The 15,874-nt window shown below is 35.5% G+C and overlaps 1 protein-coding gene across 1 annotated transcript in view; it reads right to left on the reverse strand.

The window, feature by feature from the left end:
- Positions 1-15,874, reverse strand: part of LOC130214880 (formin-binding protein 1) — a 145,233-nt gene that overhangs the window by 37,507 nt on the left and 91,852 nt on the right. Inside the window, 2 exon segments of the mRNA XM_056446727.1 lie at positions 9,154-9,258; positions 10,016-10,078. Of these exon segments, the coding sequence (XP_056302702.1) occupies positions 9,154-9,258; positions 10,016-10,078 (168 nt within the window).

A 15,874-nucleotide genomic window follows, 5' to 3' on the forward strand; every position in this document is an offset into this window, starting at 1 on the left:
TTTTCGTTTTTTTTTTATATTTCCCAAATGATGTTTAACAGAGCAAGGAAATTTTCACAGTATGTCTGATAATATTTTTTCCTCTAGAGAAAGTCTTATTTGTTTTATTTCAGCTACAATAAAAGCAGTTTTTAATTTTTTAAAAAACATTTTAAGGTCAATATTATTAGCTCTTTTAAGCTATTTTTTTCTTGATTTTCTACAAAACAAACCATCATCCTACACTGACTTGCCTAATTACCCTAACTTGCCTAATTAACCTAGCTAAGCCTTCAAACGTCACTTTAAGCTGAATACTAGTATCCTGAAAAATGTCTAGTCAAATATTATTTACTGTCATCATGGCAAAGATTAAATAAATCAGTTATTAGAAATGAGTTATTAAAACTATTATGTTTAGAAATGTGTTGAGAAAATCTTTCTGTTATACAGAAATTGGAGGGGAAAATATACAGGGGGGCTAATAATTCAACAGTATATACAAGTGAAACAGCTTCTTCAATAAAAATAAACATAGGGCGGGACTTAATTGTGTCCACTTGTAAACGATTGGTGGATTTCAAGTGAGTGACAGGTTGACCCCGCCCTCATGCTAGTAAACAGCAACCAGAGAAGAGAACATATTAGTACCTAAATGATGCATTTTAGTACCACTTTGAAAGGGCACCCACATGAAAAAGAGCTATAATAAGTTATGGTAGATACTATTGTGTTTTTGAACTCTACTATAGTAAAGTGTATAACTGACCTTATTCTTCAATGCAGAAGTGCGCTTGTTTTAGTGATGGTTTTAGAAATTCTGATTCAGTTCCCTATGAAATTCAGTTGAAATGACTATGAATAAAATGACTTGGAGCTGCAGAAAACGGTCAAACTTGCTCTACAAACAAAAGTGTTTCATGACTATACAGACAAAGCAGAATAATATGATAATAAAATATCAGTTTGCAACATGAAGCCACATAACGAGCTGTTTTTAATGTCTAAAAGTAAATGGAAGTGAATGACACTGGTAGTCTTGAGCCAATAAGATTCAAATGGCTGCGCCTGTGGGTACGCGAAGAATAAGATGAATACTGTATATATTAGTATTTACACTTTGTTAATGAATTCTACAGCATACTTACTTATAGTGAACTAATAAACTAGTTATGTTATAATGTGGTGTATTGTATGTAAAACTACAGTATTGGGTTATTAGTTTATATTATTATAGCTGTTGTATTACCACAGCAACTATAACTATAATTAAAACACAAGATTAAGTCAAGTATGTTAGTATAGTTCAAAAAACATTACAGTATTTACCATAAATGTATTTTATTAAATTAGTTATAATAAAAATAAGTGGTTCCAGTTGTGCACTTTTGTTTCAGAGTGTACATAAGCACACACAAACCTTTAAATATAGGTAAAATGGTTACGAACTCCTACCTAACATGTTAAAATATAATCAGTTTAGCCTCGTTTTTACTAATGACACTTGTGTGTTTAAAGAGAGGGATGACAGACAAGTGTTAATGAAATACAAAAACTTTGCACTGCAGTAAGACAGAAAGATACAAAGAAAGCAGTGTCATGCTAACCACATCCTCAGCCGATTCTAGGAAATCACATTGGTTAACCTGAGGTCTAGCTGAGCGGCTCAGTGCAGAAAAACATCCCAGAATATTACATTCCTGCTCATTGGTAATTCAATTTAATTTCACAGTTTGTTTTTTCAGAATTAAGCTAAAACATGCTAAATCACACAGGCAAGATGTTAAATCTTGCTAACAACTTATTAAATAATGCTTGAAATATGTTAAATCATGTTAGCAAAATGTTTGCTAAGTTGCTAGCAACGTAAAATCTTGGTAAAATGTCCAGCTGATAACATGCTAGCACATGCTAAGTGCAGAATAGATCATCTAAAATCATGCTATAGCAATATGCTAATTATATATTTCATGCTAATATTTTAAAACATGGTAGCCATGTGGATAAACAAGCTAGAAACATGCCAGAAACATGATTTTTCATACAAGCAATGCCAACCATGGTAATTAATGCTAAAAACAGGCTAGCAACATGTCTATTCATGCTAGAACCATGCATGCTAGTCAATGCAAGCCACAATGCTAGAAACATCCTAAATCAAGCTAGCTGTTAGTTTAACAACAGCCTAACCATCAACATGCTAATTAATGTCATGAAACATGCCAGAAAAATATCATGTACATACCTGAACAGGTTAAATATTGTTAGCCACGTGTTTAAACTTGCTTGAAACATGCTAGCATCATGCAAATTCCCATTAACAATGTGATAACCATGTAATCAAGATAATAACATCCCAATTAACAATGGGCTAACCATGCCAACAACATGGAAGTTATTAACACGCTAATTCATGTTATAACCATGCTTCTAGCATGCTAAATGATGCAAGCAACATGTTTATTCATGCTAGCCACAATTATAGAAACATCAAAAAATCAAGAACGTTTTTAGTTTAACAACAGGCTAACTAACAAAATGCTAATTCATGTCAGAAAACATTTCAGAAAAATGTTATATTCATGTCAGAAACGGTACACATGCTAGCATCATGCAAACTCTCATTAACTGTGATAATCATTTTATAAACAAGCTAAAAACATGCTAATTTATACTAACAATGAGCTAACCATGCCAGCAAAAGGTAAGGTAACAACGTGCTAATTCATGTTAGATCCATGCTTGTAGCATGTCAATCGATGCAAGCAACATGTTCATTCATGCTAGCCACAAACCTAGAAACATCCCAAATTCAAGCTAGCTGGTAGTTTAACAACAGCCTAACAAACAACATGCTAATTCATGTCAGAACACATGCCAGAAAAATGTGTTTATGACAGAACAGGCTAAATCATAAGCCACATGTTTAAACTCACTTGAAACATGCTAGCATCCTGACAGTTCTCATTAACAATATGATAACCACATTATAATCAAGCTAATAACATGCTAATTCATACTAACAATGGGCTAACCATGCCAGCAACATGCAAGCTAACAACATGATAATTCATGTTAAAACCAATCATGTTTCTAACCATGTTAGAAACTTGTAGCAAGTTAATCAACGCAAGCAATGTGTTCATTTATGCTTGCCACAATGCTAGTAAACATCCCCAAAATCAAGCTAGTAGCTAGTTTAACAACAAGATAACCAGCAACGTGCTAATTTATATCAGAAAACAAGCCAGAATAGGTTAAATATTGTTAGCATCATGAAAATTCTCATTAACAATGTGCTAACCATGCTATAAACAAGCTAATACAATGCTAATTCATTGTACAACGGGGGTAACCATGATGAGCAACATGCAAGTCATGTGGTAAAACATGCTAGTAACATTTTATTGACTTTCTTCAAACTTTTAAAGCTATTTTAAACTTACAGACCAGGCTTCATCAAGCCGATATCAACATTTGTCATCAAATTGTACTCATCTCACTATACTACATCTAAATAAACAGTAGCATTTTGTAAACTCATGTGGAAATATGAAAAAAATCAGCAGGTACTCAACAAAAACACATATTTCCCGAGTAAATTGTGACATGGAGACATTCATATATGGGTCAGCAAAAACGTTAAGCTTTGAGATTTACATATTTACATATTCATGCCTGGAGCGATGTGACAGGTGGGGCAGCAGCGCAGACATACTAATCAAGCCTGTGATTGGCTGGCTGTTCAGCAGGTGTGTTGTGTGGGCGTGACCATGGCTGGACAGGAAGCAAAGGTGTCCGACACACAGACACACACACGCACACACACATAAACCTGCCACTGTGCACCTACCTTTAGGTAACATCGCTTCAAAGCATGATTTAAAGAAAAACACATACACATTAGTTATCTTAGAACACTGATTATTTTAGTAGGTCTTAGTGCTTAAATCTACAACATAACATGACTTAATACACCAATATGCATCAACACTAACATAATTGCGCAATTATATCGACATATATCTTGGCCTGTAAGGATATCTATTTTTGTTGTGTGATATATTGCGATATATATTGTGATAAACAATATTATAGTCATTTTAAGACCATTTAATAATGTCAGAATGACAATATAATAGCATCATAATGCAAGTACACTCTTCCATAGACATAATATTTCATTCTTAAGAACATTTCAATAGTTCACACTTAGCACATGATTTATAAAAAGCTTGTTTTGCTTGCTGTCCCGGGAGAGAGCCCTGAGCTCAAGGGATCCTCGAGTCCAGGGCTTCCTCCCTTAGCAGGGGCGAGGGGAGATTGAGCTCAGGTCTATCTCAAAACTCCCTCGCAGCTCAGGCTAAGGTGAATTACCTGAAACAAGACATCTAGGAAAAGAGACTTATGTTTATTTTGTCTATAATATAGAGCGTATTTGGATGGTGGGAGGAAACCAGGGAACACGCCGACACAAGGAGAACATGCAAACTCCGCACAGAAACACTGTATGGTCCAGCAAGGAGCTGGAGTCATTGGTATTCTTGCTGTGAGGCAACAGCGCCAGTCACTTTTCCACCATACTGCCCATTCAGGATAAAGGTGGACGAAGGGGAGGAGGGGGTTTCTTCCTGACGAAGATAGTTGTAGAAAGGAAATGAGGGTGTTTATATATAGGAATTTGGGATCCTTTGATTGGAGGATCGTGATTAGCTAATATAGGCCAGCTGGGTTAATCATGAGTGCGGACTTCTCTCGAAATTAGTTTAAAATTAAACTTCACTTTAATTATAGTCAATTTAACAGTTTAATAATGAGGCATTGGAATCAGAATATGAAAACACATATCCTAAATAAATAATAATAAATGTTAACAGACAAGAGCAAGGTAAAAAGTAACCGGCTGCCAAATCTGCTACCAGATCTACTGTATTTTCAGTTGTCAGACACCCACATGAATATATACTTTAGTAATTGATAGTAAATAGTATGTATGTTGAAATGTTTTCTGATAGTAAATAGTGTTTTTTAATCATACTGACACCTCCAATAGAGATAGAGATGTTGCACAATCAGCTAAAATGTTGCCAGAATTGGCTTATATGTATGGGCGATATATATCGTATCACCAAAAATGATTGAGGTCATGTCTGTGTTGTGCAATAAGTCAATATACTCATTATTGTGACAGGCCTATCATGTTTAAACTTTAAAACTGTAGTATGATTGAGTATTTTAAAATCAATATCATGTAGAAATGCCCAATAACCGTATTGATGCCTGCCAATAATCACTGAAATAAATATGCTTGTTTATTATTTCAAAACCAACAATGTCTAAAAGAAAAAACCCAAAAATGATTCATGAAGGCGAAGCAGTGTCGCAGTAGGTAGTGCTGTCGCCTCACAGCAAGAAGATCGCTGGTTCGAGCCTCGGCTCAGTTGCCGTTTCTGTGTGGAGTTTGCATGTTCTCCCTGCGTTCGCGTGGGTTTCCTCCGGGTGCTCCGGTTTCCCCCACAGTCCAAAGACATGCAGTACAGGTGAAAAACTGGGTAGGCTAAATTGTCTGTAGTGTATGTGTGTGTGAATGAGTGTGTATGGATGTTTCCCAGTGATTGGTTGCGGCTGGAAGGGCATCCGCTGCGTAAAACAAATGCTGGATAAGTTGGTGGTTTATTCCGCTGTGGCGACCCCAGATTAATAAAGGGACTAAGCCGAAAAGAAAACGAATAAATGAATGATTCATGAAAGAGATGAAAATTGTGGTCGATTAATTGACTTCACTATAAAAATAAAAGTCAAGATGCACTGCATTTTAAGGTACACTAGTTAAATGCTAAAAACTGAACCCAATGTACACACTGTAAATTGCAGTATAAGTTAGGGATGGGCGATTTGGCCTAAAATCAAAATATTGATTACTCGATTACCATTAATAAACAATTATTTTATTTATTTTATTTTTTCGCATACTTCGCTGATAGGTTTTGTATAGTAAATATGCTCACATATTACAAGTGAGAGATTTTTGAATGAAGGGTGCATTACTTGATTTTAAAATAATGGATAAAACACACATACTATCTATTATTATTTATTGAACATCAACGTTGAACAACTGAAATTAAAACACGCATTGCCTAAAATGTGTCACGGTTTATGGATCTGTGTGTTTCCTCCTGTATGTTATGTGTCATGCCATGTGTGTTGTCGTGTGGCGTGACAAAATGAACAGTCAGTCTTATAAAAAAGTTAAAATAATTTCACTTTTGTAATCAAAATTAATTATTATTATTATTATTATTATTATTATGTTTTTATAGTAAAAGTATAAAAATAAGCAGTATCTCTTCTAAATAAAATAACTCGTGTATACTCTTGTATATCCTGTAAATAATATTTAAACAGTGCTTCTGTAAATAAATATTTTAATGGAAAATATGCCATCTCAAGGATTTTCTGGTGCAGCTTCCAATCATCGTCAATGTAGTGCAAACGTGCAATATGTAGTCACATTTTTTGAGAGGTGCGCAGATATGCGACCAGGCGAAGGCTGCGCCGGACAATATCCGTACATTCGATGCAGAAGTATAAATCAGCCTTAACAGAGCGGTGTCACGTGACTCCACACGTGGTAGGAATACGGATAAGCAATTGAAAAAATTGACTTGGAAAAATTTGATTGATTATAGGTTCCGAATGTCGATTACTTTTTGATTAATCGCCAGCCTTAGTAAAGACCATTTTGAGGGATGTAAACAAAAACAATGGTCCCAACATATTTCCTGTTTTACATTTTAATTTCTAAAGCTTTTTAGAATCCAAAAAGAGCCACATACTGATAAATAATGTTATAATAGCTGCTTTAATATTAAGTTATGACAGAATTGCCTCTTGATACCGTTTTTAAATAGTTTGATAACAAGCAGGAAATGTTCATGGCCCAATAATATGACCACATTGAAATGGTCTATAAGTTGTATGCTAGTATGCTATTCTGAAAACTGCCACTCACTGTTTGTCCAAATACAGCTGTTGTATCTTCACTGACCCTGAAACATCGGTGTCTACATTATAAAACTGAAATTGCAATGGGCTTTTAATTATTATAATAGCATATCTCTATGGGACATGATTCTGTGTATCAGGAACTGATTTTAGCTCATGTCAGCAACAGATTAATCCCATCCTCACACCACCATCCTAACGCAAATCAGCCAAAAGATGAGAGTTTGAAAATTATTTTGATTAAATATTTATTATAAAGTCTGCAAGCATCTGAAGTTGCTGAGACTTTTATTTCAGTATGTTGATGTACTTCCAACTAAAATGGAATATTGAGTAGGGGGCGGGGCTTTGTTTTTGTGCATAATTTTTTCATAGCAAACTATTGGTGAGAGGGGGAGTGGCTTAGAATATTGTGGCTGAAGTGGCTGAAGTCATCAAACTGATCATCACTCTAAATGAAGAGCAAATGGTCAGACTTGATTACAGATGAACAAAACAAACTTTTCTTTTTTGATTAAATATCATGAATTAATTCGTTCACACAAAGAATAATAATGTGAGCTAGCAAAATAAACATAAATTTTGATTTCACACTGACTTAAAGGCACCTGAATTACTTATCATAAACACTGCAATTGTTGAATTTTTAGAGACTTATGCAAAGCTACCAGAAAGATCTCTGAAGTATCTGATCTTTAAATGACTAAAACAGTCTCTTTAGAGTCTGGAATCTGGAAGCAGGTGCTCTTTTCCACATCTGAATACTTTGGAAAGTTCTCTTTGCTCTACACAAGCTATCACATCTGCCGAGCACACGCTCTGGAACAAAGAAAGATTAAAAATGAGTCAAGAGGACGTAGGCGATGCTGCCTGTCCTGTGAGATTCACACAGACCCACACAAGCGCACACAGACACACACACACACAGAGACCTGGTCAAGTTTCTACATAGCACCACAGCAGCAGTGCGAGACAGTGAGGGATGTGTTAAGATGAAGAGAAAAACAGACACATCACTGGAGCTGTATTTTATCACCTTTTCAGTTTATATAAAACCAATTTGAAATTTAAACAGGCAGAGTTATATGATTGATGACGATGATGGATGGATGGATGGGTGGGTGGGTGGGTGGGTAGGTAGGTAGGTAGACAGACAGACAGACAGACAGACAGACAGACAGACAGACAGACAGACAGACAGACAGACAGACAGATAGATAGATAGATAGATAGATAGATAGATAGATAGATAGATAGATAGATAGATAGATAGATAGATAGATAGATAGATAGATAGATAGATAGATAGATAGATAGATAGATAGATAGATAGATAGATAGATAGATAGATAGATAGATGGATGGATAGATAGATGGATGGATAGATAGATGGACGGATAGATAGATGGACGGATAGATAGATGGACGGATAGATGGATAGATGGATGGATGGATGGATGGATGGATGGATGGATGGATGGATGGATGGATGGATGGATGGATGGATGGATGGATATATTGATAGATACATGGATGGATGGATGGATGGATGGATGAAACAACTGACACAGATAGATAGATGGATAGATGGATGGATGGATGGATGGATGGATGGATGGATGGATGGATGGATGGATGGATGGATGGATGGATGGATGGATGGATGGATGGATGGATGGATGGATGGATGGATGGATGGATGGATGGATGGATGGATGGATGGATGGATGGATGGATGGATGGATGGATGGATAGATAGATAGATAGATAGATAGATAGATAGATAGATAGATAGATAGATAGATAGATAGATAGATAGATAGATAGATAGATAGATAGATAGATAGATGGATGGACGGATAGATGGACGGATAGATGGATGGACGGATAGATGGATGGATGGATAGATAGATAGATAGATAGATAGATAGATAGATAGATAGATAGATAGATAGATAGATAGATAGATAGATAGATAGATAGATAGATAGATAGATAGATAGATAGATAGATAGATAGATAGATAGATAGATAGAAACAGTAGATGGATGGATGGTTGGATGGATGGATGGATGGATGGATGGTTGGATGGATGGATGGATGGATGGATGGATGGATGGATGGTTGGATGGATGGACGGACGGACAGACACACACACAGCATCACCTTCTCTACATCTGCTTTCGTCACGTTGATGTCTGCATCCATCTTCTCAAAGTACTGCTGGGCTCGATCGGCTTCTTTACAATCTCGCTCGAACTTCCGCTTACACTAAAAACACACACAAACACACACAGGTTTCATTACAGATGTTCTCATACAGAACGTTAAGATTTTAATGAGCATGCTCACACATACACACACACATTCACACTCGAACACGCACCAAACAGATGTGTGAAGATCTGCAGCCTGATTAATTATCATCAGATTTCACATTGTTTATCTTCATCGCTCTCACACACACACTCGTTTACTTGAGGACACAATCAACATTTGTGCACTTTCTGACCACTGAATCACCCGATCACACACACACACACACACAATGATCTCATTCTTACACACTGACTCACACAGGCAGCATTCTATTCTCCTCGCACACACTCACACGCACACACACATACACACAAGCACACACACACACAATCTGCAGACAGCAGGTGAACAAGGTAATGTCCTTTTATATTTCCTGTCTTCAGTGTGTGTGTGTGAGTGTATGATGTCTCTCTGATCATTTTAACACAGCCACACAATCACACGCACAGACAAACATAAAGAGGCACACAATCACTCACACAAACACACTCTCTCTCTCTCACACACAAATAAAGACACAGACAGACATACAATAACATACACAGGCACACAGTCATTTACACAAACGCACACTCTCTCTCTCACAAACACACACACACACACACACGCACACACACACACACACACACACACACACACACACACACACACACACACACACACACACACACACACAAGCACACAGTCACTCATATCAGGTTGAACTCACAGATTCCAGCTGTTTCCAACCGGCTTCGATCTGCTGCTGTGCCTTCCGTCCATCATGGAAATGCTGTGAGAGAGAAACATGAAGAAATTATTTATTAACATCCATCAAAGTTTTACAAACACAACTGCAAACACACGATCCAACAAAACAAGATCAGAATTATTGCTCAAGAGATTTGAAGATTTCTTTATCAAATTTGCTTTGGATGTAAGAAAATTATAATAGAAGTAAATAAAATAAATAAAAGTTCTTCATCATTTAGTTTCAGATGTTATACAACACATGAATAGAAGCAAATAAACAAATAAAATTTCTTTCTTTTTTTAGATGTTAGAAAACACACCAATACACTACCTGACAAAAGTCTTGTCGCCTATCCAAGTTTCAGGAACAGCAAATAATAACTCGACTTCTAGTTGATCATTTGGTATCAGAAGTGGCTTATATGAAAGGCAAAGGCCTCTAGATTACACTTATTTGATCAAAATATAATATGATCATGCCTTGATTTTAAATCATTTAATTATGACAGTAAGGTCTGACTCTGCTCAGACAAAAGTTTTGTCACTTAACAGAAATAATGCACAGTATAGACTATAAAGTCATTGTTCTGCCCTCACTCCGGTGTCTCTCTTCCCAAAGTTAGACAGACAGATAAACCCTATCCAACACGTGAGATTGTGGGAGAATGCTGCTTTATTCCATGCCACATTGAGTATGTTGAAACAGAGTGAAACTATGTAAAAGATGTACATAAAATGGGCTATAGTTATCTATGTACATAACAATAATATCTGAGATAGAAAATAAATACAAACAGATAATAAACTTACAGACAATGCTTCTACAGATGATCACAGGATGAGAGGATTGTAAGTGACTTCTTGTAAGGTGTTCTTTTTTAAATGAGGCTAATAACTGATTCTAACTGTCAGAATGTTTCTATGGCAACAACAATTTAAAAGAAGCTAAATGACTAGGCATTCATTTATGGATTCTAAATACTAATATTTAGTAGATGATCCAGCACAGTCATGCTGCAGTGGAAACAGAATTAATATTGTGTGTGACTCCCATGAGCTTTGAGGACTGCATCCATACATCTCTGCAATGACTCAAATAACTCATTAATAAAGTCATCTGGAATGGCAAAGAAAGCGTTCTTGCAGGACTCCCAGAGTTCATCAAGATTCTTTAGAAAATTATCTTCAATGCCTCCTCCTTCATCCTACCCCAGACAATAATGTTCATGTCTGGTGACTGGGCTGGCCAATCCTGGAGCGCCTTGACCTTCTTTGCTTTCAGGAACTTTGATGTGGAGTATGAGAAGGAGCGCTATCTGCTGAAGAATTTGCCCTCTCCTGTGGTTTGTAATGTAATGGGCAGTACAAATGTCTCGATACCTCAGGCTGCTGATGTTTCCATCCACTCTGCAGATCTCTCGCACGCCCACATACTGAATGTAACCCCAAACCATGACTTTTCCTTTACCAAATTGACCGATTTCTGAGAGAATGTTGGGTCCATGCGGGTTCCAATAGGTCTTCTGCAGTAGTTGTGAGGATTGGGATTCAACAGTTCAACAGACGATTCATCAGAAAAATCAACCTTCAGCTACTTTTCCAAACAATCAACTAGAAGGCAAGTTATTATTTGCTGGTTTTATAACTGGGATTGACGACAAGACAAGACTACCACTTTTGTCAGGTAGTGTAGAAGCAAATAAATAAAAGTTCTTTATCAGTTTTGTTTCAGATGTTAGAAAATGCATGAATAGAAGCAAATAAAATAAATAAACAAACAAATAAAACATTTAAAGTTCTTTATTAATTGTTTTTCAGATGTTGAAAAATATATCAATAGAAGCAAATAAATAAATAAAAGTTCTTCATCTATTTAGTTTCAGATTGTAGAAAATCTTAGAAACTCTAATAGAAGCAAATAAATAAGTAAACAAATAAATAAAAGTTCTGGACCAATTTTAAGACGTTCGAAAATCTTAATTTATAAGAATAAAATCAGATAAATAAATAATTAAAAGTATTTTACTACAAAATAACATGATAAAATAAATCAGCCAGTTGATCCCAGTTTCATAAGAAATGTCAGAGGCTCATATAATGTGCTTTCCTTTTCATCTTATTACTGTCAAGAAAAAATAACATTAAGCAGATCTGACTCGCGGTTCATTCAGATATGAATAATTAAACAATATGATCAGGAGTATTGGTGTGAGTGAGCTGCCAGGAAGACATATTGTTGAGTTTGTGCGTGTGTGTGTGTGTGTGTGGTAAATAAGGATATTCAATCATTCATTTTCCTTCGGCTCAATCCCTTTATTCATCAGAGATCACCACAGCGGAATGAATCGCCAGCTTATCCAGCATATGTTTTACACAGCAGATGCTCTTCCAGCTTCAACCCATTCACATTCACACACACACAATACGGTCAATTTAGTTTACTCAATTCACCTAGAGCACGTGTTTGGACTGTGGGGGAAACCGGAGCACCCGGAGGAAACAAACGAAAAACACGGGGAAAACATGCAAACTCTACACAGAAATGCCAAATGGCCCAGGCAGGACTCGAACCAGCGACCTTCTTGCTGTGAGAAAACAGTGCTAACCATTGTGCCACCGTGTTGCCCCCAAATAAGAATATAAATTTGTATAATGACATGCTTATGACAGGTATTACAATTACATTGGGGTTGGTGTTGAAGGGCGAGAGAAAATATTGTACAGTAAAAAAAAAAATCTCTAAAAACCTATGCAATGTCCCCACAATTCACAAAAAGTGTGTGTGTGTGAGTGTGTGTGTTATCCTCATCTAGGTTCCAGCACTCCAGAGAAAGTGTTTTCTAGGCCAACACTCAAACATCTCCAGCATAAACAGCTCAGTGTGACACTCAGATAAAGACCAGCTGAAGACCAATGCGACTAAATCATTCATACGTTTTGGATCTAACATGCTTGCGTTAAAAGATATTTTAACAGAATACACTCTGTGCTTGTGTCTGTGAAACACATGAATACCTGCAGTGACGCTCAGATCATCTTAATATTTCAGATTAGGCTCAATATCCTGTTTACTACACAGTCAAACACCAGCAGACATGAATAATCTCATCAGCACACAATATCCCGTCGCTGCACTGTATGTTTGGCTTTCTTCAAAAGGTTACACGCAAAAAATATTTCCCGGTAAATATGCAGAGTCAACAGCAGGTCAGGTGCTGTTTGACGGTGACACTGAACACTTTAAACACTGAAAAGCTCTGGCACTTGTAAAACACTCATCTTTATTTTTGACAATACTATAGAATTAATACAGATGTTTGTATTTACATAATATATACGCATACACTGTTTATATTTATGTACATATGCATAACTACACTCACATACTGTGAATAAATATTTGTATATTGATTTTCTACAATATAATTATATATATATATATTTTTATACACTATATATATATTTTTTAATACACACACATATATATATATATATATATATATATATATATATATATATATATATATATATATATAAATACACACACTTTTATTTTAGCGATTAATCGTTTACAACACTAATATCTATCTATCTATCTATCTATCTATCTATCTATCTATCTATCTATCTATCTATCTATCTATCTATCTATCTATCTATCTATCTATCTATCTATCTATATATCTATCTATCTATCTATCTATCTATCTATCTGGTGTGTAACAGAACACAGTTGATCTGTGATTTGTACGGATCACAACCTATATATATATATATATTTGTAATGATCGAGAGATTGCCTCTCACATCATTCAAATCACATGTATGAAAGCATTTAGGCTTTCCTGTAAAATATAATGATGGAAGAAGTTGTGGTGGGTTATTCGGGATGTGGTGGGTTTCTTAGGTTATTAAAGGTGTTTTCTGTCACTACTTGTTTAGCCTGCATTAATGCATTCAGTATAAGCTGCACGATTAATTAAAAAGATCGGGACCTCAACACCTACACAACATAAATTATAAATGACTGTGATTTGCATATGTTTATTAATCCTTCGAATCGCTGCATTTAAATCTGTGTTTGAAAAATGAAAAAATCAAGAAAGAGATTCAGTCTTTAGTCTTTTGAGTTAGTTATGAAATTACAAACAGTCAAATAACACAGAAGTACTGGGATAACAGTTTATAGTTTAGATAAACCACTGATGTTTATGGTAAAGATTAAAATCACTGTCAGATGCATTTAACTTAATGCTCAAAAATGAAAGTTGTAGGCAGCGATTACATTATTTAACCAATAGCGACAACCAGCCACCGAAAATATGCCACTGAATAATTCTTCAAAAATGATGCATCTGGCAATGAAACATGAAGATTTATGACTGAATAACTAAATCATTTATTAAAAATGAGACGAAAAATGAATATGGGTTGTACAAATAATAATGTTAGATTTCTACATTTAGCGTTATCAGCAACAGCATTAGTCCCAGTGAATTTTTCACAGTACTGAATATTTTACTAATTATTTTTGATCAGTTAATCATTTCTTCATTTTATTTTTAATAAAACTACAGGTTCTAAGTTCTGTTTGTTAAAACCAAAAGTGTCTTGCAGTACTGTTTTGTAATAAATGGAAAGCAAATTACATTTGTCTCCTCCCCTTTTTGGCTGATCCAAAAAAATGGTCTGATCTGTGACTAAAAACCATAATGCGATCCGAACCGTGAGATTTATGATCCGTATATATATATATATATATATATATATATATATATATATATATATATATATATATATATATGGAATAGAAAACACAGAATAAAACTATATTCCAACTGTATCCGTTTCTGGTGTATCTAGAATATGTCTGTAAAGTTTTACTATTTTTGTGCACGTCCCTTTAAATGCAAATGAGATACTGTTTTCTAAAAATGGGCAGAGCTTTCAATTTCCGTGAAGTTGCTGACTTTTATTTCAGTGTGTTGATGTACTTCGAACAGAAACTGAATATTGAGTAGGGGACGGAGCTTCCTTTTGCATATCATTCATTCATACATTTTCTTTTCGGCTTTTTATTAATCTGGGGTCGCCACTGGGAAATGAACCGCCAACTGATCCAACGTAAATGGCGCATCGCTCCCTCAGCAATCTAACAGTAAAAGGGGCATGGTTAAAAATATTGTGGCTGAAGCCGTCAAAATGATATCATCAGAGGAGAACCAGAACTAAAAACCCAAAAACAAATGATCAGAGACTTTGATTGAAGATTACCAAAGCAGTTTTGTTTTTCAGTGGATTCAACTGCAAGAATTAATTCTCCTAAAGAATAACGTGCAAGAAAAATAAACTGCAAATTTGGATTTCACACAGACTTTCTCATTTTAGGTGTGAGTGAAAACACTATTTTTGCATGCGTCACTTTAAATGCAAATGAGATGCTGTTTTCAAGAAAGAGTCGGAGCTCTTAAAGTTTGCGTGAACTGAAAGTATCTGAGACTTTTATTTCAGTATGTTGTCGTACTTCAAACAGAAATGGAATATTGAGTAGGGGGCGGAGCTTCTTTTTGTGCATCATTCCCTCATAGTAAACGCAGTAAAAGGGGCGTGGTTAAAAATATCGTGGCTGAAGCAGTCAAAATGACCACCACTAAAAACGCAGAAACAACTGATCGGAGATTTCGAGTGAAGATTACCAAAGCAATTTCGTTTTTCAGTGGATTCAACTGCAAGGATTAATTCACCTAAAGATTGACAATGTGCAAAATAAACAGTGTCACAGTGACAGATTTTAAATGAGAAATATACTCTAAAAATGCTGGGTTGTTATAACCCA

Source organism: Danio aesculapii, chromosome 21 (assembly GCF_903798145.1).
Source record: "Danio aesculapii chromosome 21, fDanAes4.1, whole genome shotgun sequence".
Lineage (NCBI taxonomy): Eukaryota > Metazoa > Chordata > Actinopteri > Cypriniformes > Danionidae > Danio > Danio aesculapii.